The sequence below is a fragment of the Suillus plorans genome, assembly GCF_016647745.1.
Source record: "Suillus plorans strain S12 chromosome Unknown HD556scaffold_47, whole genome shotgun sequence".
NCBI classification, from domain to species: Eukaryota; Fungi; Basidiomycota; class Agaricomycetes; order Boletales; family Suillaceae; genus Suillus; species Suillus plorans.
Window position 1 is genome coordinate 16,858 of NW_024537431.1, and position 22,049 is coordinate 38,906.

Genomic DNA, 22,049 nt, shown 5'->3' on the forward strand with positions numbered 1-22,049 from the left:
TCTGACGCTAATCCAGCGGACCTGACGTTTCCCGCGCATCGGACCCGATATTTTCCCGCACACTTATCCTCCCTATGTCCTGTCCTGTCGTATCTATCCCCACTAGGTGCACAGTTATCTGTTTTCACATCGCTAACACAGTAGACCGCGTTATTACATGTCCGCAGTACCACATGTCTTATTACATAGGACATTGGATCCGAAAATTACCACTACTACTTTCGCCTATAGCGCTCCGAAATTCTACATAGACACTATATATTTTGCATGCCTCCTACTTACTTATTTACCTTTCTACCTCCGAGTAGGAGGAGGTCATTAGATATTTGTAGTTCTTCGCTGAATTCCGCAAATATCATCCTTTCATTATCCGAAACACTCCGAAAATACTGACAGTAACCCGCCATTCACTATCCCCGACATTCATTACATTCCCGACGCTAATCCGACGAAACCCGATGAAACCCGCTAACCCGAAACCCGATGAAGGTGAGGAATCTTGACTGTGGGTGAAAACACTTAAAGAAAGGGGGCTCTACAGCAAGACCTGGATACGAGAATACAACTCGACCCAAAGGACAGCTACTGAGAGAAGTTCCTCGCGAATAAGGTGGAGGGAAACTCTGTCAACTAGACAGGCACTGGTAGACGCGGGAAAGTAACGCGCGCGAAGGCGCACGTAGGCGATGCGAAGGCGCGCGAGATGCGCGCGTGAGCGAGAGATGCGGAGGGTACGCGCGTAAGCGGGCGCGCGCTTGAACGATGAAGGAGAGGAGTCCTTAAGAGAGTAGCAAGGGCACAGGTGTCAAACAGTGGAGGAGTATAATCTGATTTCTAGTATTGGAGGGAGAACTATACACTTTGCAGTATATCAAGATAAGGGGAAAGTAAGTACCAGAACCGAAGGAATCCTCCCTTTATTTAAGAAGGGAGATTACGCTATGCGACGCGCTTCCGAGCGCGCTCCCGAACCGAGTAACCATATCAACTTCTAAATATATTCTAAGTTTAAATAGACTCTCTGTATGTAAGCGCGGAGGTCGGACCGAAGGTTCGTTAATTCAATGAGAGAGATAAAAATAACGCACCAGTAAATCAGCAAGGACAAAGGACAGAGGGACGGACGGTAGGAGCGTGAAGGCCTATGGAGCGCGCGTGCGTGTGTGATGTGTGAGTGAGGCGCGTACGTAGGGCGCGCGCGCGAGAGCGCGAATGACTGGTCCTTAGGATGTGAGCTGATACAGGTAGGGAATTAAATGGGTAAGAAGGCCGCATATCCGGCATTGAGAGGCGCGAGTCTCTACACCAAAAACATCGGACCCGACGTTTTTACCTTCGGACTTTGTTTCCCGTGCTTCGGACTATCTTCCTTTTTGTATAACTAATCATTCTAATACCTTACAGTGAACCCCTCAGGTCAAACACACTTGTCTTGAAAGTATAGCAGACTAGGCTGTGCAGACCACAACATTTTATATTGCTGATTACTTACTTCGTGTAGTGATCAGCAATTGTTGTCTCGTTACAGCGTGCTGGGCCTTCTCCAAAATTGGTGAGTTGACATCGGCAAGAAATGACTTATAGTTTCAATCACCAATCTTACAGAGCCGCTTTGCTTACAATTACTACATTCCTGGGCCCAAAGCTCCTTCGCCTATGGGAAGATCCTCTAATGATTTAGATCGGGCAGCTCAAGAGGGCAAAACGGTATACTTTGATGGTATCAAGGTGAGTTTTCAGTAATTCTGTTAGATGACAGGCAACTTACTGCAGAGGATAGGATAGTGTGCTTGCCAAGACCGCAGTGGCCACACAAACCCTCCTCCACCACATAGACGTCCATAAAAGCCCCCGGGATGGACACCATGACAAGGAAAACCACCTCCTGCAATACATTAAGGTTGACAGCACCAAGGACTCGGAAGACCTACGTGAAGATGGCATATGTAGGAGCTTCATCTATGCGGGTGCTGAATATGTCTATGAAGACTGCACCTTTGCATCTGAGTGCACCGGTACCAGACACCTAGTACATGCATGGCCAGATCAGGGCAGTGATCCTACCGTCGTATGTATAATCTATCCTGCCTCTACATTACTTACACATTTTCTAGCACGGCCTTCATCCCTCAGCTGACATGGTCTCTAATGCTAGTGGAGCCCTACATGTCCAAGCATATTTTGATGATACCCAGGAGTTGGCCATTCTGTTGGGAGAAATGTTCCGGGTATCATTTCCGGCTTTCTACACCAAATATGAAGCTGCCTTTCTGGCCGGCCGTTGGACAATAACTGATCCAGGGCCCCTCCTTGGAAGAGTCCTGGTGTGGAAACTGCAGGTGATGCCCCATCAGGACAGCTGAGATGCGGGTCCATCTATCATCTTCAACATGGGTAAATTTACAGGCAGAGAATGTTACATAACCGATCTTAAGCTCAAACTCTCGTAAGCCTTTCACTTTGTATAGTTTATTGGACTCATTCATTCTAGATACTGTCCTGGGGATGTCATAATTCTCATGGGTGGAGCCCTCTACCATGGGATAGGACCGTGGAAGCCACTCCCTGGCATTACTGAAGATGGCATTAAACCAGGACGAGTATCTAATGTTTGGTTCTTCCCTCACTCCTCATTCCAAGTCTTGGAAAACAAAGAGCCTGGCTGGGCACTCAAGTCTGCTGGAGGTTTGAGAGGAACTGGCTCAGAGTTGGATTCTAGCGACTGGGACTCAGAGTCAGACTAGAGTCTCAAAGGTATCACCGTTCTCCCTTTGTCATAGTACTCGACCAAATTTTTCTGATGCTCATTTCAAACTTATGCTTTAACATCGATAACATGGACATACTACATAGGATTACATATTTGTCCATACTAGAAGCATTGTTCCAGTACTAGAGCAACAGGCTGTCTATTCTATTGAGTTCAATCAAAGCAGATGGTGCCATCTGCACGAGCGCTACTATTATTTTCATTTGTACATCTTACTCTCCTTCATGATTCAAGAACTTCTTCCCATAGGTCATGAACTATCCGCCTATCATCTCATTTGTGATCAACCACAATGCTACTGGCAGCCTCAAAGACACGACTGCAAACCTGAAGAACGGCCAAGGATGGGTCTTGATTTGATCCCTTCGCCTTGCCTCACGGTTGACCACGTCACCACACCAATTGCTGGAGATGGTTTCTGATGCCCGTCTTGACTCCTCTCCCAATACCTCCGATCATCAAATTTCACCATCCCATTTTTGCGTGCGACTTACTGATGCACTGAAATTTCACGAATTCGTACCTAAGTGTGTAATTTTCTTATATACATATACTATGCTAATGAGTCTTCTAGAATCGCTTGTCATTGGATGTTCCCTTGTGACACACCTACTCGCTGGACGTCTCAGTGAGTTCTCCATGTGCTCTGTCGAGTGAACATTTGCTGACTCGTTCTCATCATCCAGACGTTATGTCTGCATTCCTAACCAAGCAATCATATGTTGTCGCACAAGTCTTGGAACCCAGGATGGAGCAACTTCCCGCTGCAGAGAAACCAGTACGTGATTGTTTTTTATTACTACTCGATGACCTGATGCACTTCTTCAAAGTGCGGACGCAATGATTCAGAGCTACAGCAATATTCTGGACGGTCTCATGTGAGCGGCTCGTGACACCGTTGTGATCGTCCACTATGGGTAAGAGAAGCTTCACTCATATGGTAATATATATCAAATTACTCCGCCTTGCCTTAATCTGTATTATATTCAGCACCATCAAATATATTTAGCACCATCAAAAGCTGCTTTGTGTATATTAGCAAAGTCTTTCAGAACGACGAGGTGTGCAAGATACCTGTGAGACATTGCAAAGTTAGTGAGCCTATTTGGAATCTGATTCACCTCCAAGAGGCATTGCCATCTCGTATGCCTTCATACCATATGGTCCACTTGCTTCTCATCTTCTCTGCTTGGTTCCGCCGCATGTTAATCCTTCGGGAACTTGTCAGTTTTGTAAAGAAGTAAGAAGGTGATGCCAATCTGGTACCAACCCTTCCGATCACTCACTGGCACTAGAAACTGACAGGCAAGTGAGCAGCATCTTGTCTCTTTTCCCCCCACCTCCGCACACCCACCTGCCTACAGCCCCTTTCACTAATGTCTACTAATTCTGTTGTCCCTGCCAGATGTTGTGCATGCAGTGATGATTGCGCTGTCTATACACCCTGTACACCATCATATTCACAGGTAAGCTATGCCTTGGAGGTTGATGCCCGCTCACTGGCATTTTCTAGTCTGATTGCTATTGTGGGCATGGACTTACCCAACATCTGCCACCAGCTCCCAATTTCCCTCCTCGTGGAGGCCTTCAAATCAATAATGTTATGTGCCTAGGTTACCGAACTGTACGCAACGCTCCAGTCAGTTTTCCACTTTCTTGCCAGAACATTTCAATCCTAAGGTTGGGCGGTCACTAGATATCAGATTTCCGTCAGCCGTGTGCTGGCTGTACAATGGGCTATAATGCACACAGCCCATTAGCTTCTACACCTCCTGCTGTCCTATCCACCATGTCCAGACCCCCATCTGCCAGTACTCCAAATTCTCATAGCACTTCTGCATTTTATCAGCCACTGTCTGCATCTTCACAGCCACATAGAGCCCTTCACTTTCCCCCTGTTGCCGGGTCACCTCTGGCTCAATTTTCTTGTCCTGCACCTCTGCTTACGACTCGCTTGCCTGCTACTTCATCATCTTCCCAGCCTGCTATGTCTTCATTGTCACCACCTGCAAGTTCTTGGCCATCTCTTCCACATTATGCCCCAATCGCTACTCCATATTCTCGTAATCCACGCGTTAGTGCCACTCAAGTTTCACCCAGTTTTGGTGTACCTCATGCAGGCATTCCGATGTCTACTACAGCTGGTCACAGTCATGTTCGTTCTAATAGGAAAACTGCCATGCCATACCTCATACCAGTGAAGCAGGTCTCTGAGAAACAGGTCGACATTGTCATTTTCCCTAATGATGTGAGTCTGCCAGTAAGCAGTAGTTTATGCACACTAACTTTTAGATTTAGATTCATGCTGCACCTGCCGCTCCTGACAGTGTTGACGACATCTTTGAAGATACTTACCTTCGTTTTCCCCGCCACATTCATGTTGGGGAGTGACTTGCCTCTGATCTGAATGGCCTGCAAGATTTTGGCCTTGTGCACCGCATACCTCTTACTGCATCCTCGCGCAATGAAATCATAATGAATCAAGTGTATAATTCTGTTCTCACCATCTCGACATCTCACAACATCCAATTTCCGCCAGAGCCTGAATGCTCTTTTGATCTTGACACATCTGCACCCAACCGCGAGTTTTGGATCCAGTTTCAACATCTTCTATTTCACCTTCTCAAGATCGGTTACCAGATGCCTAAAGGGCACTATCTGTCCTTCGACGCTACTGAAACGTGGCAAGACTATGCCTTTCATGCACTATCCAAACGTGTCAATCGAATCCAGCATCCCACCGATCCCAATGTCGGACTGCTTATTATTTGTATGTATAACGTTGTTCGCTCCACGTGCACTTACTGACTTTATGTAGGTCCTAAGTATGGGCCTCTTATTGGACCCATCCAGCAGCGCAGCACCTAACATCACATGTGTTTCGCTGATTGAGCATTCAAAATCCTCATTGATGCAGACGAGGAGGAGTTAGAGTATCAAGGCTTGGAACCTGGTGACACTGTTTCTGTTGAGTGTAAGGCATTCTGCCCATTGATAGCTGGCACAAGCCGACACTCTCAATGGGCTCCTGCTTCAGTCCCAAGTCCAATTGATAGTGATGGAGATCTTTATGCACCTCCAACAATTCTCGGTACCCCTGACGATCAGCCCCAGGTGCTTCCTGATATATCCTCTCCAGCTACCTCACTTTCGTCTATCTTAAGTCTGTCACTTAATTCTCTGCCAGCCCTTGCAAACCCTCAGACCTCTTTCTCTACTGTCATCGACCTGACCTTGCCATCCCCCAATCATTCCTCACACCTCCCACACTCACCCCTGCACTCGCCCATTGTTCGCCATGATTCCCCACACCTCCCACTCCCACCCCTCCAATTGCCTATCATTCGCCATCAATCTGTATATGCGTCACCTACTCCACCTCCTTATGAGACCTTACTCAAGGTCGATGATGCCATCATGAGGGCCTTTGGCAGTGAAGTTGAGCACGGCATGGTCCATGTTCGTGGTCCAACTGTCAAAGCCTGTGCAGAGGGCTTGATAGATCTTTTATGTCAACAGCAACGCGATTCTGACTCTCCATATGCACATTCTTACCATGTCAACGAGCGGTTTTCTATCCAGCCCCATACTCAGAAGCTCTCTGACATATTTGGAAAACACTGGATCTTTCGCGCGTGAGTTCTGCCTACGCAATGTAAATTCTCAATACTGATATCGTTAAAGAGGCTATAAGATGGTGCCCATGATGCTTCTGGTGAAGGTGTCATGAGACAGGTGTTGACAGAGGCCCTCGTCCTGTGCTTGAGTGAATCCTGTGGAATCACCCAGACTCTCGATAAGAATGGCTTTCATGTCCTGCATATCCGCGACTTTCCTTCACCTAGTGACATCGAGCATGCCTTTGCATTGGGAGCCATTTGCACTATGATGATGATACGTGGGCACATTGCGCCTGATCCCATCTCTCCTGCCTTACTTGTCACTGCATTTGCTGGTGTTGAAGCTCTTTCTGACAAGAGCTGTGTCGAGGCATTATTTCCTGATCATTATGAGGATCTTGGTCTCCTTCCCTCCTCACCGCATGATCTGACCACTTCTGTCATTTCAGCCTCCCAAAGGACCCGCCTTCAACGCTTTATTCCCAGCTTTTCAAGGTTTTTCAGGCTGGAATAAACATTCAACTGAGCACAACGCACCAATCAGTAATCCAGGTGAGCAGATCTGCATTGATATTAATGCAAGTTTAATAATAAACTATCATTGAGATGTTGAAATCGTCCTCCAAGTGGCTCTTATCACGTTGCTATCATCGGCGCATCACTAATGGAGAGCAAGTAATAAGCCGCCTGGACTTTTCTGTGTGCGGTGATTTCATATTTGAATCTGTAACCGCTCCTCCTTTAGTGGTGCAGCTCCGGTCTGTTTTTGAGCACTATTTCCGTGGCATTGGACATCCGCAACACCCTCAAATGGCTGATCTTGTCAATGAGGCTCAACAGGACATTGATAATGCTGACCCTGCCTATCGCGCCTGCCGCTTTGTGAAGCTTTTGCGTGGAGTTACCTTGCTGCCTCCACCAGGGCAATATTTCACTGTGCGTCTTCTGTTCATTCATCTCATTGATATTTTTATCTCACCAATTTGCCTAGATTTATGTCCATCAAACTATACCGGAGACCGTCTGCTTTGCTGGTCAATATCATGTAAGTTTGAGCTTGCTCTTGCTGTACTAGTGTCTTTCGCTCAGAGTTATACTTTAGCGCGATGATGACCTGTTGCCTCCAAGCATACATGCTTGCAACTACAGTATGGACATGTGGTTCAACAGAAAGATGATGCATATTCTGGGTAGATCACCTCTCAGCAATAGCGATATCGCTGAATTGGAGTTTATGCTTCATTGTGTCGTGTTTGATGCCGGTCAGGACAGCTTTACCTAAGTCTACCTTAGTGCTTCTGAGCTTCTAACTATCCTTATACATACACTGTCATTACTACGATACATTGCAACCTGATTGCTGCAATTCAGTTATATTTATGAAACTCTGTAAGTGGAGCCTCGACAACAACACTAGTTGCTGCCACAGTCTGATCCCGAACCTCCAAAATAATAGACTGGCGATTGCCGCCGCTACGATGTTATAAGTTGTCATACCAGAAAAGTGTTTCGGCGCATGGCAAATGTTTTTGTCATGCAAGCAAAGTTTGGTAACATTTTTGAAAGTTTATTTTTGTCCAGTGGGGTCCCTCATATTCTAGAGGCGCTGGCTGCAGGATAACAAACGAATTAGTAAGGTACAAATTGCTTTGAGGATATGTGATAGATGTGAGGTCTAAAAAACATTGAAACACTGCAAATATTTACTAGTAGTGATAAGGTTAGTGTGTCGGTATGAACACTCATGATTAAGTGAATGATCTTACAACAATTTCAAGCCATATTATAGTCAGCAGTCATGTGCAAGATAGATGCATGCATCCACGCATCAAATGTTGTTGCAATCGATCCATCATCATGATCTGGCAGGGATTCACGAACAAAGTCGAGCATTGTTTGATTGAGAGTGATTTGAATCTCATCAAAACATGTATGGCATAACATCGGTATGGGTTCAGGCTGCTGGCACCTTAGCAGGTCGTCAACATATCATGTGAGGAAAAACGCACTTTCCAATCAGAAGCACTACTCATTAGGACAGAATGGATATATCAATCTGGGAGATCATGCTTGAATCGTATCTGAGCAAAATTTAACAGACAAAACCGGTCAAACAAAGCACAATTAGACCCACTATAATAGTCCAATCACCATGTGGCATGAGGTCAGAGCCTGTAGCAAACCACATAAAGGAATGTGACCTAAGTAAATGGCTTCCTGCATCAAGTTGGTGACAATCAAGAGCAATGATGTTAGGGCCCAGTGTTGGATGCTCTGGGTGACCAGTTCCTGTAAGATAGCATTGTAACTTCTGGATAAAAAGTGTCTTGATTTCCTTGTCAAATGACACTGCTTGCAATATCTGACTGCTAGAAGCTCCCTTGTTGATGCAGGAGTCATCGGCACTGATAAAAGCAAGATGAGCAATAATATCCTCAGGGCACGTTACAGTGCGGCCATAAGCTATTGGAATGAGTGTTTTGTAGTTTTTTTGATAGGGTCTATAGAACATTGATTAATAACACTGTAGATGAAAGTGAAGGACAAACTTACATCACAGATACAATTACCATTGGTACCAGCACCAACATGCATGTTGAATCCTTTTTTGAAGTTGCGCAAGTCAGCAACATCATCAATCACAGGGCAACCAAGCAGGATTGACGCAAACATCTGCTTTGTGATGTTCTCCCACTCCTCAGCAGACTGTGTATACAAGGTCAGCGATTAAGATCAACAACTGTGAGTCAGAGGTAGTCACACACTGTAAGCTCTAGGTGTTACATAAGCATTGATGCAACAGCACCACAGAGTGATAGGTTAATATTTGCCTCATAGGTTTGTGGCCATCATTGTAACATAGTAGCCTTTGATGGCAGTACAAGGTCAATGAGCTTGAGGTCGAACAATGCTTCCCAGCTACCAATCACAAACAGAAGGATGGCAGGGGACAAAGGCACAGGGCTGTGGCCTGTGATGAAAAGATGGGTCGCTGCAAAAAAGCCTAAGACCTGGAAACTAATCAATTGTGCTGGAATGATTGAGTTGGTGCAGAGGTTAAGGTTATAATATCCAGTGTCTCCGTCAGCTCCTCCTTTTAAAAGCTTCTGATCATGGCAGACTTCCTTCATAGATGTTTGCAGAACAGAACACTCTATGCCACCACCTACAGCATACCCTCTAAATGATAGATCAGTATGATAAGTCAAATCACAAATGAGTATAACATACATGCTCCAGGTGCGCTCTGGGTGAAATATATTGCAAATGTCAAAGTTCAATGGGATTGTGACATGCTTGGGTAGGTAGACTGGCAATCCTTCCAACTTGCTATGGACAAATGATGCAAAACCCATGGCAGTCGTCTGAAGGTCCGGGCCCTCGAGCATGAGCATTAAAACATTGGTAATATCGGAGGAGTCAGGTTTTGAGGGGACAAGGGGGGAAATATCCCGTCCATCAGGTAACACAGGACTCCACAAGCAGTTGATAATATTCTGTTGCCATTCAGCAAAAACCGTCTCAGCATCTTCAAGAAGTGCTGTAAGCAGGGTGGAGTCCCTGACTGGAATACTTTGGTGGGGTTGTGGCGACAGAAGTAAAGGGCTCAATAAAGATGGAAGGGAAGACATTGAAGCAAGTGATGATACAGATGATGAGAGCAATGATGTCGAAGTGAGCAATAATGTGGATGATGAGCCTGAGGACAATTGTAAAGTTGATGGCAAAAAGTGAGGCAACATTTGAAAGGAGGATGTATCACCCAATCCTGGCAGGCCACCATGACTAGCAGCTTTGTCCTGTAGGTGAATAAAATCAATTCTTTGTGACCCAATGATATTATTTGATACATACCGAAATGTTGGGGCAAAAGTCAAAACACATTAGGTTATCTGAGTCCTCGACCAGCACAGCTGTCTTGAAGGTATCAAAGACACGACTGGCGAGACATGTATGCCTGCCAGCTTGGAGTGACAGAGGGAGCAGAAGACTGCCCGTAATGTTAGCAATGGTCGGACCTATGGCAGAAATTAATATATCACCAAACATTAAAGTTAGCACGAAACATACTACACCAGAGAACTGGGAAGTTCTCAGAAGAACTAGGGTTTGGTATAAACTTCGCACATTTTCTGAGGTACTCAAGTGTGATGAGGCGCCCAGGAAGGTCACAAGCACTCATCTTCTGACTTCCATTCTTTTGATAACCAGCTTGCAAGAATTGATAAGCTTCAAAATAAAAGTCACATTCAGAACGGTGTTCTTCTGGTGGAAGTGCAAGGGTTAAGTCGTAGGACGCTAGGTGCAAAGTCATTTGAGAACTGATCTGTTGCCACACAGGTTCATTGGCAGTGGTTGAATGTACTACGACAAGAAAAGACAGGTTGTATTCCTGCAGGCGATGTTATGTGACTGAAAAAAAAACTCAAAACACCCTGAGATCTGAGAGCAGGAAATGACATTAATGTTGGCTAAGGTGCATTTGGACAATGACTCCGGGTTCAAAATTCCTGGTTCAAACCGTACATGATGACCACATGTGATAGATTCAGATAGCGTGATAGATAGATAATCGATAGTATGTAATAATGTAGCATATGTATGTGTGTCATATCCATCACTGCAGCGCTGCACCTCATGGATCTCAAAGCGCAAATGCAACACGATCAGCGATGCAAAATCATAGTTATTATCATTACTATTGTGATCGCTCAAGTCACACATCTATACCATCTTTTATTCTTATCCTGCGCTGAAAGAATTCCTTATCATACATCTATCCTTACCAGCCAAGCATGGGTATATGAACTGATCAGTGGTCACCCAGACAGGATCAGACACAATTTCAGTGTCGACCTTCAAATTTTTGATGAGCTGTTAGCGGTTCTTAACCGACACGGCTTCATCCAGTCCCAGAATGGGGTAACCGTGTCAGAGCAACTTGGTATTTTTTTGTACATGTGTGTTACTGGACTCTCGTCTCGTCACGTCGGAGAAAGATTCCAGTGATCTCCTGACACAATTACAAGGTAAGTATGCCTAACTTTTGATATAACTAATAGTGTGCTGATTTTTGCAGCTATTTTAAACACATGCTCATGTTCTTTTCATCAGCTCCCTTCTACACCTCGAATGTCCGCTTCCTGGATCACAACACCCCACTTTCTGCAGCAATTCACGCTGACCCAAGATTCCAATTCTTCGATCACTGCATCGGTGCTGTTGACGGCACCCACATCCGCATTTTTGCGCCGCTTGAAGACCATGTTGTCCTGTGCAACCGGAAAGGCTTTCTATCGCAGAACTGCCTGTTCATCTGCGACCTCAATTTTTTTTTCATTTACTCGCTCACAGAGTGGGACAGCTCAGTTGCCAATGCTTTCCTTTGGAATGATGCATGCTCTTATGATTTGCGCATGCCCGAACACAAGTACCTTCTAGCTGACACTGGCTTTGGTACATGTGACGTGCTTCTCGTGCCTTATTGAGGTGTGCACTACCACCTGAAGGAATGGCGTCAAGCTAATCTCGCATGAGTTCATTTTTTATTCTTAGTCTGTCTGTCTATTAATTTTTTTCTAGGCCTAAAGACCCAAAAGAGTTGTTCAACTTGCGACACGCTGCATTGCGCAACATCATCGAACAGATATTTGGCGTTATGAAGTGGCAATGGTGCATTTTGATATGCGTGCCTGAATACTCCATGGATATCCAGTCCCGCATCCCAGCGGCGCTTTGTGCCATTCACAACTTCATGCGAAGAACCAACAGTGATATATTTTATCTTGCCCTTGAGTATGGGCAAGATCTTGCAGAGGATGATGATGTTGGATCTGGTGCACATTCAGAGGGACCGGCGGATGCTGCTGAGCGCAGACACGCAGACACTCGTAGGGATGGAATTGCGCAAGCAATGTGGACTGATTATCTCACAGAATGTGCATGAAGGGGACTCCCATTGCCATAGTTGTAGGTGATACATGAATTCTGTACTACAAAATGATCTGTATGCCGCTATGACACAATCACATATTCTTGTGAGTCCACTGATCATTGTGGTGCACTGCTGCAAAGCACTCGCTTCTCTTCCAACCACTCAAGCCTCATCACCTCATCCAACGAGTAGAAAATGATAGCCTGGGTCTTGTGTTCACCTAGAAAGTCGGCAATGCCCAAGCGCTCTTTGCTCGTGAGGTTTGTATATTTATTGAGGAGGGAAATGGCGCTCCCAACATGTGTGGAAGACTGTGGCTGCACTGGGGCTAACATAAGATTCTTCTGCATCTCACGCACTACTTTGACAAGGCTCTTCATCGTTTCCATACCCTCCTGCTGTGCCAATAGCATGGCAGATGGTGGCCGACTTCGCTTCTGGGAGCCTGCAACTGACGCAGGAGAAAGTGCACTGTATTTTCGCTTTCCACGGCTTATGCTTGTCTATGCTGAGCCACCGGCAGAGGTAGACCCTTCAGTGGAAGGAGTGAGAAAGGTAGATGGAGGAATAGGTGGCTCAAGGTCCATTGAGGATGGTTGTCATATCCTGTATTCCGGACCTACATCCGACAATGTTCCCATGCCTCATCCAGACTAGGGATGGATGGGGGTATGAGGGACCCTTGAAGGGTAAGGGGTAAGGGTACTTGAGGGTAGGGGTGTGGGTTTGGATCTTGAGACCCCTGTACCCCTGGGCCTAGGCATAATATATCCCTAAATTGATTATCATAGGGCCACTGGGAGTGATGGATAAGTATAAAATTTTGAAGTTGTCAACAGTACAATGCTTATTGGGCTTATTGTGATCTTATATTGTGAGTTTTTTATTATTTGAGTAAGATATAAGTAAAATCTATGTCTCTTCTAGCCTAGATGGTGACAATACCCCTGTACCCTTATGATATCCTTGTACCCTTATAATACCCCAGGGTATACCCCTACCCTTGGTCCAGGGGTAAGACCCTCCAGGGGTAGGGGTGTGGGTAGGGCTCATGGTACCCCGGGGTTTACCCCTGTCCATCCCTAATCTGGACCTTCGGACGCCCTATCCATGTCTCCAGTCCTCTATCTGTTCGGATCCCTGCACCTCTGCATATCCACCCATCCAGATCCCTTCACCTCTGTACATCAGACCTCCATACCTCCGCAGCTAGCCTGCATCATTCATCCTTTGTCCCATCACCCTAATGTTATATCCCGTATATCCATGCTTCCCGTCCAGACCTCCGGATCTGATCCAATCCAATTCAATCTGATATATGATAAGCTTCTTAGTTCATTTCCTGTGCATATAACGTTAACACAGCCTATTCCTCTATTCAGTATTCCTTGTCCTTGGTATCTCGGTTATACTTACTACTGGTATGCTTACTGATCTGTTAACCTATGCTTCATTTCCGACTCGTGCTTGATAAACTTTGCTTATGCTTCATACATAGCCTCGGACTCTTGCTTACTGATCTTTCCGTTATTTCCTTAGTATATAAACTCTTGTATATGTCCTATAGTTCCTCAGTCTGAATATCATATTAGTCCTCGCACTAGATCTCACTCTAAATTCTCATATCAGTTCTAGTCTTCCGACTTAGTCAATATCCATCTCAGGCCTAGGGAGAAATTCCCTAGGCCAGAGCTCTGCTTATCCGATACTCCGCTCATCCGCTCATCCGATCCTCTGAAGTTTCCAGAAGTTCATCCGGATTTTTCCTGTGGTCCTCCGGACCTATTCTGCTTCGGACTGTGTCCTTGCAGCCTTTCCTCTGTTTGCTTCTACTCAGGACGTGTCCTGAGTAGCCATTATACATATCCGTATCAGGACGAAACCTCATTGTAATTTCCGAAAGTTCCTCCAGAACTTTCCTGCACTCATCCGGAAGTTACTTGCACTCGTCCAGAAAGTCCATCCGAAGTTTCCCACGCTCCTTCGGAAGTCCTTTGGACATCTTCGGACTTCCTCTGGACATCATTCTAAAATTAAGGGCACATACTCAGGTAAGGGGCACAGCACACGAGCTGAAGCCAAGCCCCTCAGAATCAGTCCTACTCTTTGTGCATGGTCTTAACAATGGTGGCGCTGAGGATGGTGGCAGCCCTAGAAGTGCATTATCTGTGGCTGGGGGAATGGAGGATAGTGTGTTGTCATTGGCGACGGTGGTAGTAGGTCGGAAGACGTATGAGCCTTTCGACTTGGTTGGCATCAACTGCTGCATGATCTCAAAGTGGTTGAAGCCCTTTGCCATGAAGGGCTTTGTGTGAGGATGTGACTAAAAACAATGTCAGTAGAGGGGCATGCATGCAGTCTATTGCGATGACTTACCTTTGTAAAGCGCTGTAGAGACTTGCGTGTCTCAATGCCAAATATGCGCCCCTTTACCCACATAACTTTCATATGTTCCAGCTCTTATCCATAGGATCAGTCTTGCGCGCACTTCGCGCACGCGTTCACGCGCCTCACCCTAGGTCTTCACGCTCCTGTCCGTCCTACGTCCTTGCTGATTTACTGGTGCGTTATTCTTATCAGTCTCATTGAATTAATGTATCATCGGTCCGATTTCCGCGCTTACACGCAGAACACCTATCTTGGGCTTTAGAATATATTTAGTGTTGATATAGTTACTCGGCTCGGTACTGCGCTCGGACGCGCCACATAGCATAATTCTCGGGCGCAACTCCCCTTCTTAAAAAGAGGGAAGGTTCTTTAGGACGAGTTTGTACTTTCCCCTTATCTGAGTATACTGCAAAAGTGTATATTCCACCTCAGCACTTGAAATCTGATTATACTCCTTTATCAATTATCATCTGTGCTTCTGCTATCTCCTCGAAGACTCTTTCGCTTATTGCTTGAAGCACGCCTCAGCCTACGCACATGCTACCATCACACCTCTCGCTCATGCGCGCCTCTCGCATGCCTTCACCTCGCTTACGCGCGCCTTTGTGCGCATTACCTTCTCGTGCCTACTAAGCGCCCACCTAGTTGACAGAGTTTCCCTCCATTTTATTAGCAAGGAACTTCTCTCAGTAGCTGTCCTTTGGGTCAAGTCGTATTCTCATATCCAGGTCTTGCTGTAGAGTCCCCTTTGATTTTTATAGTTTTCACCTATAGTCAAGATTCCTCACCTTCAGCACACCCAGACATCATCCTTTCTGTCCGTTGAAGGTGAGAAATCTTGACTGTGGGTGAAAACACTAAAAGAAAGGGGGCTCTACAGCAAGACCTGGATACGAGAATACAACTCGACCCAAAGGACAGCTACTGAGAGAAGTTCCTCGCGAATAAGGTGGAGGGAAACTCTGTCAACTAGACGGGTGCTGGTAGACGCGGGAAAGTAACGCGCGCGTAGGCGATGCGAAGGCGCGCGAGATGCGCGCGTGAGCGAGAGATGCGGAGGGTACGCGCGTAAGCGGGCGTGCACTTGAACGATGAAGGAGAGGAGTCCTTAAGAGAGTAGCAAGGGCACAGGTGTCAAACAGTGGAGGAGTATAATCTGATTTCTAGTATTGGAGGGAGAACTATACACTTTGCAGTATATCAAGATAAGGGGAAAGTAAGTACCAGAACCGAAGGAATCCTCCCTTTATTTAAGAAGGGAGATTACGCTATGCGGCGCGCTTCCGAGCACACTCCCGAACCGAGTAACCATATCAACTTCTAAATATATTCTAAGTTTAAATAGACTCTCTGTATGTAAGCGCGGAGGTCGGACCGAAGGTTCGTTAATTCAATGAGAGAGATAAAAATAACGCACCAGTAAATCAGCAAGGACAAAGGACAGAGGGACGGACGGTAGGAGCGCGAAGGCCTATGGAGCGCGCGTGCGTGTGTAATGTGTGAGTGAGGCGCGTACGTAGGGCGCGCGCGCGAGAGCGCGAATGACTGGTCCTTAGGATGTGAGCTGATACAGGTAGGGAATTAAATGGGTAAGAAGGCCGCATATCCGGCATTGAGAGGCGAGAGTCTCTACACCGTGATACCCGCTCCATGCTCATCACTCCAAGTAAAACCCGACATACACTTGATTTCAATGACGCTTTGGTATGCTTTCTTTAACTATAAAAATATATGTCATTGATTTGCTGGCAGCTGAAAGATCACTGGAAACATACCGCTGTCCATTTATTCTTGCAAACTCCACCACTCTTTTCTGCACCCCTTTGATGTGGGTGTCTTGTCTTGAGGTGCACAGATGCTTGATTGAAGGTGGCCAACTTGAAGCCTCCATTGGCTGATGAAGGAAGGGCCTGCAGAAGGAACTCGAGAAGGTTAATTTCCTCCACCTTTGACCACACCACAGGAGCCTTCCTGATTGTTCCACCAGATGCAGCAGCCGATGTCACATCTATAGTACCTCGAGAACGTAGGGAATGTGAAGAGCCGCTGCTTGATTTATCAGACATTGTGGTGATAGAGTATCTTTTGTTTTATTAGATGCTTATTAATGCAGTCAGGTCATCATGTGTGGTCATCACATGCGGTTTGAACCAGGAATTTTGAACCCAGAGTCATTGTCCAAACTGCACCTAAAACATGAAGTTCACATTACTGCGAACATCCTTATTGTGCAAAAGAAACTTGAATCATTCCTAGAACGTTGTCTACAGCAGTTTGTCCGAGCTCATCAGATAAAATCAGCATGTATGTTGGTTCAGCAAGCAAGAGAGATGGATGGTCCGCCTAGAGCATGCAGAAGTAGTGGTCAGTACTAAAGTTTCCAGCTTCATTGTGGGATGCAAGCAGGTGGAATATTTTAGTGTCACCAACACTGGCAGTAGAGTTGGGCTGTGGGGGAGCTTAACGATTAGAAACTGTGAATGCTATAGAACGTGGCAAAACTGACTGTCTGTGTGGTTCACAAACAAAAGCATCGGACAACATTGGCTGGTGTGGTGGACGCAGTATAAGACACATCTACACTGATTCACCCTGATGGCAGCAGGGTGTACCCAGATCTCACATAGACCTGGCAGTGGGTGCATCCGGATCTCACGTAGATCCACCCACAAAGGGCCAAAGCCAGGAGCCTCGTCAGTCATCAACATTTACCACAACATCACCACATAGAGAAAGACCAGTCAAAGAGCTGGACGAGGGACTTGACTATGAAAAGGATTTTAAATGTGTATTCACGTACCACTACCAAGTCTTCATATATTAAATGAATGGGTCAGCTCGACGAGAGAACACCAGAGTTTGGAACAGCAGTGAAATGATCTGCAGCTTCTTTGTGACATGCATCACCCAAGGCCTTGATTCCGAGTTGAACATGTAGATATGCCTGATGTGCGAGTTGTAACTTGCGTCCAGCGAAGACTGTTTAACAAAGAGTTCTGTAGTGCATCACATGTACAGCCTGGGGCTGACCGACAAACCAGGCCATCACAATGTCGGTGATTTGAGAGGGTAATTGTCATGTCATTGGACTGCAAAATAGGTGGAGGTGTTGGATTGAGGTCAAGGAAGGCAAGGCGCACTGCAAATAGCAACTCACTTGCGTGCCGATGGTTGAAAAGTGACTCATCTTCTGTGAAAGCTCATTATGTGCTTATAAAGCATCAGAGAGGGCACTGACATACATTGGCCCGTTGCAAGCTGTCTGCTAACATAGGCACTAGTCACCAACTGCAAAGAGGGCATGACATGGTCCGTCGAAGCATGGTGCTAGGAGATTCTGGCAGGCTGGCACCCAGATATTGCAATTGTGAAGTGAATTTTTTTTAGCTAAAAACGATTGGTTTTCACTCAAAAATTTTGAATTTCACCGTGCAACTATTTGTTTAATTTTGTTCAGCGGTGCCCCTCATAATTTTTGCATCATGTCCCACACACAGAAAATCATTGAAACATGAATTACTTTTTTTCAATGTTTTGACAGACAAAATGAGAGGAAAATTCTATCTTCTTAATCAATGTTTTTTGGATGTTTGGTGGAGGAAAATGGGAAAATGCCTGCAGTGAGAGTTGGAAATTGGTGAAAAGTAAACTTGAGGTTATATTCATAGAGTACTTTGAATGGACTAGAACTAATCACAATGACAAAACTATCATAAGTGAATTCTGTGATTGGAAGCCAGTCTATCTAATTATTCTAGCAGTAAGATGTGAACATCCTTAAATATTGCTCTACTTCTTGGTTTATTCTTTCCATCTATCGGTTGGTCTGAGAATGATATACTGTTGATATAGACCATTTGATGCCTAGGAATATTAACACTTGTCCCATAAACTTGGAGATGAATTGTGTTCCTCTGTCTGATATCACTTGGTTTAGAGTACCATGGTGTTTCTATACATAATTAAGGAATAATTTTGCAATTCCTTTAGCATCAACTTCTTTGGTGGTAGGCATAAGATGTGATTGTTTTGTATATTGATTAATAACAATAAAAATACTATCAAACCCTTTGCTTTTAGGCAAGTCTACAATTAGATCACATGTGACTGTTTGCCAAGGTCCCTCTGGTATTTCATTTGGCTTGAGAGGACCATGTGATTGTGTTGGGTGAATCTTTGTTTATTTGCATCTACCATAGCCATTTACATAATTATGGACATACTTTATCATTAAAGGCTACCAATAGTTTCTAGAAATTAATTCTAAGGTCTTGGATTGTTGTCATATCCTGCATTCTGGACCTACATCCGACAATGTTCTCATGCCTCATCTGGACCTCTGGATCCCCTATCCATGTCTCCAGACTTTCAGTCCTCTATCTATCCAATTCCTAGATCTGATATCTAGACATCTGATCTGATATCCACTTCTCTAGATCTCTGGATCTGACCTATGTTTCATATCCAAACTCAAACCTTAAATCAGTGCCCATCCCCTTATGGTAATCATATGTCTCATCAGTCCTACCCTTTGTGCATGGTCTTAACAATTGTCCAGGATGTCCAGCCTGTGAAGAGTCATGAAATGACTTCAATATCTCTCAGCAGATCTTTTTATCATTTGAAATATAAACTAATCCTTGGAATAACACTAATTTATCTTCCATCTTCCACATTCCACTCTTCAATCTCTTTGTATAGTTGTACTAGTGCTGCTTTTAGTATTTCTAGCACTTTAGTGACTTTGGGCCCTTATTCTATGCATTGTCTTATCTTTCTCAGCAATATTTTCTCTCCTTATACTAAAACTTGGCCTCTTTTAGTAGCTTTTACAGTAAAAAACTCTGGTTTTAACAAAACACAATCAGAATTATCATTTTCTACTCTTCCTCTGTGGTCTAATCTCTAAGAAAGACAGTCTGCTTTGTCATTAACTACTCCAGGTGTCATATCCCATATTCTGGACCTACATCCGACAATATTCCCATGCCTCATCCGGACCTTCGGATGCCCTATCCATGTCTCCAGTCCTCTACCCATCCGGATCCCTGCACATCCGCACATCCACATCCAGATCCCTTTACCTCCGTACATCAGACCTCCATACCTCCGCAGCTAGCCTGCATCATTCATCCTTCGTCCTATCGCCCTAATGTCATATCCCGCATTCTGGACCAACATCCGACGATGTTCCCACGCCTCATCCGGACCTCTGGACCTCCTGTCCATGTCTCCAGACCCAATCCTCTATCCGTCCGGATCCCTGTACTCCTGCATCTGATATCCGGACACCAGATCTGATATCCACATCTCCGGATCTCCGGATCCGACCTATGCTTCATATCTGAATCCAAACCTTGAATCAGTGCTCATCCCCTTATGGTAATCACCTGTCTCCGGACTTCCGAACATCTGGATCCGACCCGCGTCTATCTTCCATGCCTTATCCCTTTGTATGTTCCGTCTCGAGTTAGACTTCCTCATTTTCCGTACCTTGTTTCATTTCTGGCTTTATTTTACTATGTCTTCATCTCCGTCTTCATTTACTATTTTCCGATAGACTAGTGTTTGACTTTTCTATACCCTCCGTCCACAGCCTCGCATAGCTTCGGACTGCGCTGACTGATTCTCCGTTACGTCCTTTGTAGTATATAAACACTGTAAAGTCTCTATACTTCCTCAGTCTGAATATTACACATATTAGTCTTCGCACTAGTCTTCACACTAAGTCCTTGTAACAGTTCTAGTCCTCCGACTTAGTCATTATCCATCTCAGGCCTAGGGAGGAATTCCCTAGGCCGGAGCTCCGCTCCTCCGATCCACCATTCCTCCAAGTTTCCGGAAGTTCCTCCGGAACTTTCCCGTGGTCCTCCGGACCTATTCTTCTTCGGACTTTGTCCTTGCAGCCTTTCCTCTGTTTCCTTCTACTCAGGACTTGTCCTGAGTAGCCATTACACATATCCCCGTCAGGACGAAACTCCATCGTAATTTCCGGAAGTTCCTCCGGAACTTTCCCGCACTCATCCGGAAGTTTCTCACACTCGTCCGGAAAGTCCTTCCGAAGTTTCCCACGCTCCTCCGGAAGTCCTTCGGACTTCACTGGACTTTCTCCGGACTTCATTCTGAAGTTAAGGGCACATACTCGGGTAAGGGGCACAGCGCACGAGCTGAAGCCAAGCCCCTTGGAATCAGTCCTACCCTTTGTACACAGTCTTAACACCAGGCTTGTGTAAGAGCATAAATTCAATATTGAGTTTCTGGGAGAGGTCTTGATAGCAAAAGACTTGGATTATATGCAACTAAGTATAAGTAAGAATATAGTAGAAATGTAGCATTAGCCATAGGTATAATAAAGAAAATTATGTACTATAATAATCAAAATTCTGAGTCAGCTATATATGAGCTCCAAATATCATAATGATTTTAATCAAAATTTTGCATGATGCTTTGTGAAAGAATTTAATTATACATCTGTTAGCATTATCAAATCTATTTAATGTGTCATCATTAAATAAACATTCTATTATTTGTGTTTTGTTACAAAAAATATGGTTTGTTATAAAACATTTGATGCTTTGGCATAAGGTCTATCTTAGGGGTCACTAGGCTATTCTAGCTGATAAGGCTTGCTCATCAAGTCTGGGTAGGCAAGTAGACTCAGATTGAATTGTAGTCTATTTATGATCAATAAGCAAATAAAGTAATTTGGTTAAAATATATTATTCTTTTGGTAGAGAGAAGGAGTAAGATTACCTATCCCTAGTATTGAGTACTTTGAGATATGTGGTGGAAGTAACAAAAAAGGCAAGTATTTAATCTTGCTTGTTATAGGCATAGGCCTCATATGCTCATACATATTTAGAATCCTTTTGCAAAATTGGCAATAATATTAAACAAGCTGCTATCTATATATCTGAGCATAACTTACTAAGAGCTCGTTCGATATCCCTTGTATAAGCCAAATTTTCAAAATATAAAAGTTCCGTTGATCCTGGCATGTACCAGCCACAAGCTGAGATTCAAATATCTTTCCTTCCAACTATGGCTAGGAGATCTAAGTCCCAAGATGATCTCCAATACAAGCACGTTGTGCTTGCAGTCGCTGCTGTCATCCTCTGTACTCAGTTGTAGGTTGCCAGGATGATGAAAAAGAATGCTCAACCAAAGGCCCAGTGGAACCACAATGAAATCGATGTGTTCCTCACATATCTCATATCAGTCAAATCAGCAATTGCGGGAACATCCTTCAAGGATGTGAACTTCAATGAAGCTATACAACAGATCACAAGCAAGCAGACACATGGGCCCCTAAAGACAGGGCCCCAGTGCAAAAAAA

The 22,049-nt window shown here is 44.9% G+C and overlaps 4 protein-coding genes across 4 annotated transcripts; 3 read left to right on the top strand and 1 right to left on the bottom strand.

The window, feature by feature from the left end:
• Window positions 1-1,656: 1,656 nt before the first annotated feature.
• Window positions 1,657-2,363, top strand: HD556DRAFT_1445769 (uncharacterized protein; the record flags this gene model as incomplete). Its single annotated transcript, XM_041306986.1, has 3 exons — window positions 1,657-1,728; window positions 1,781-2,068; window positions 2,115-2,363. The coding sequence occupies 3 exons, from the start codon at window positions 1,657-1,659 to the stop codon at window positions 2,361-2,363; spliced, it is 609 nt and encodes a 202-aa protein (XP_041157690.1).
• A 27-nt stretch (window positions 2,364-2,390) lies between these two features.
• Window positions 2,391-2,744, top strand: HD556DRAFT_1445770 (uncharacterized protein; the record flags this gene model as incomplete). The annotated part of the gene is made up of 2 exons (XM_041306987.1): window positions 2,391-2,446; window positions 2,492-2,744. 2 exons carry the CDS (start codon window positions 2,391-2,393, stop codon window positions 2,742-2,744), a joined length of 309 nt encoding a protein of 102 aa, XP_041157691.1.
• A 1,815-nt stretch (window positions 2,745-4,559) lies between these two features.
• On the top strand, window positions 4,560-7,672 carry HD556DRAFT_1445772 (uncharacterized protein; the record flags this gene model as incomplete). The annotated part of the gene is made up of 10 exons (XM_041306988.1): window positions 4,560-5,018; window positions 5,069-5,129; window positions 5,190-5,540; window positions 5,688-6,405; window positions 6,455-6,491; window positions 6,560-6,829; window positions 6,886-6,942; window positions 6,997-7,326; window positions 7,382-7,435; window positions 7,493-7,672. The coding sequence occupies 10 exons, from the start codon at window positions 4,560-4,562 to the stop codon at window positions 7,670-7,672; spliced, it is 2,517 nt and encodes an 838-aa protein (XP_041157692.1).
• Window positions 7,673-8,441: 769 nt separating this feature from the next.
• Window positions 8,442-10,705, bottom strand: HD556DRAFT_1310310 (uncharacterized protein; the record flags this gene model as incomplete). The annotated part of the gene is made up of 8 exons (XM_041300393.1): window positions 8,442-8,471; window positions 8,525-8,562; window positions 8,626-8,853; window positions 8,961-9,096; window positions 9,273-9,570; window positions 9,622-10,190; window positions 10,246-10,409; window positions 10,462-10,705. 8 exons carry the CDS (start codon window positions 10,703-10,705, stop codon window positions 8,442-8,444), a joined length of 1,707 nt encoding a protein of 568 aa, XP_041157693.1.
• Between the last annotated feature and the right edge of the window lie 11,344 nt (window positions 10,706-22,049).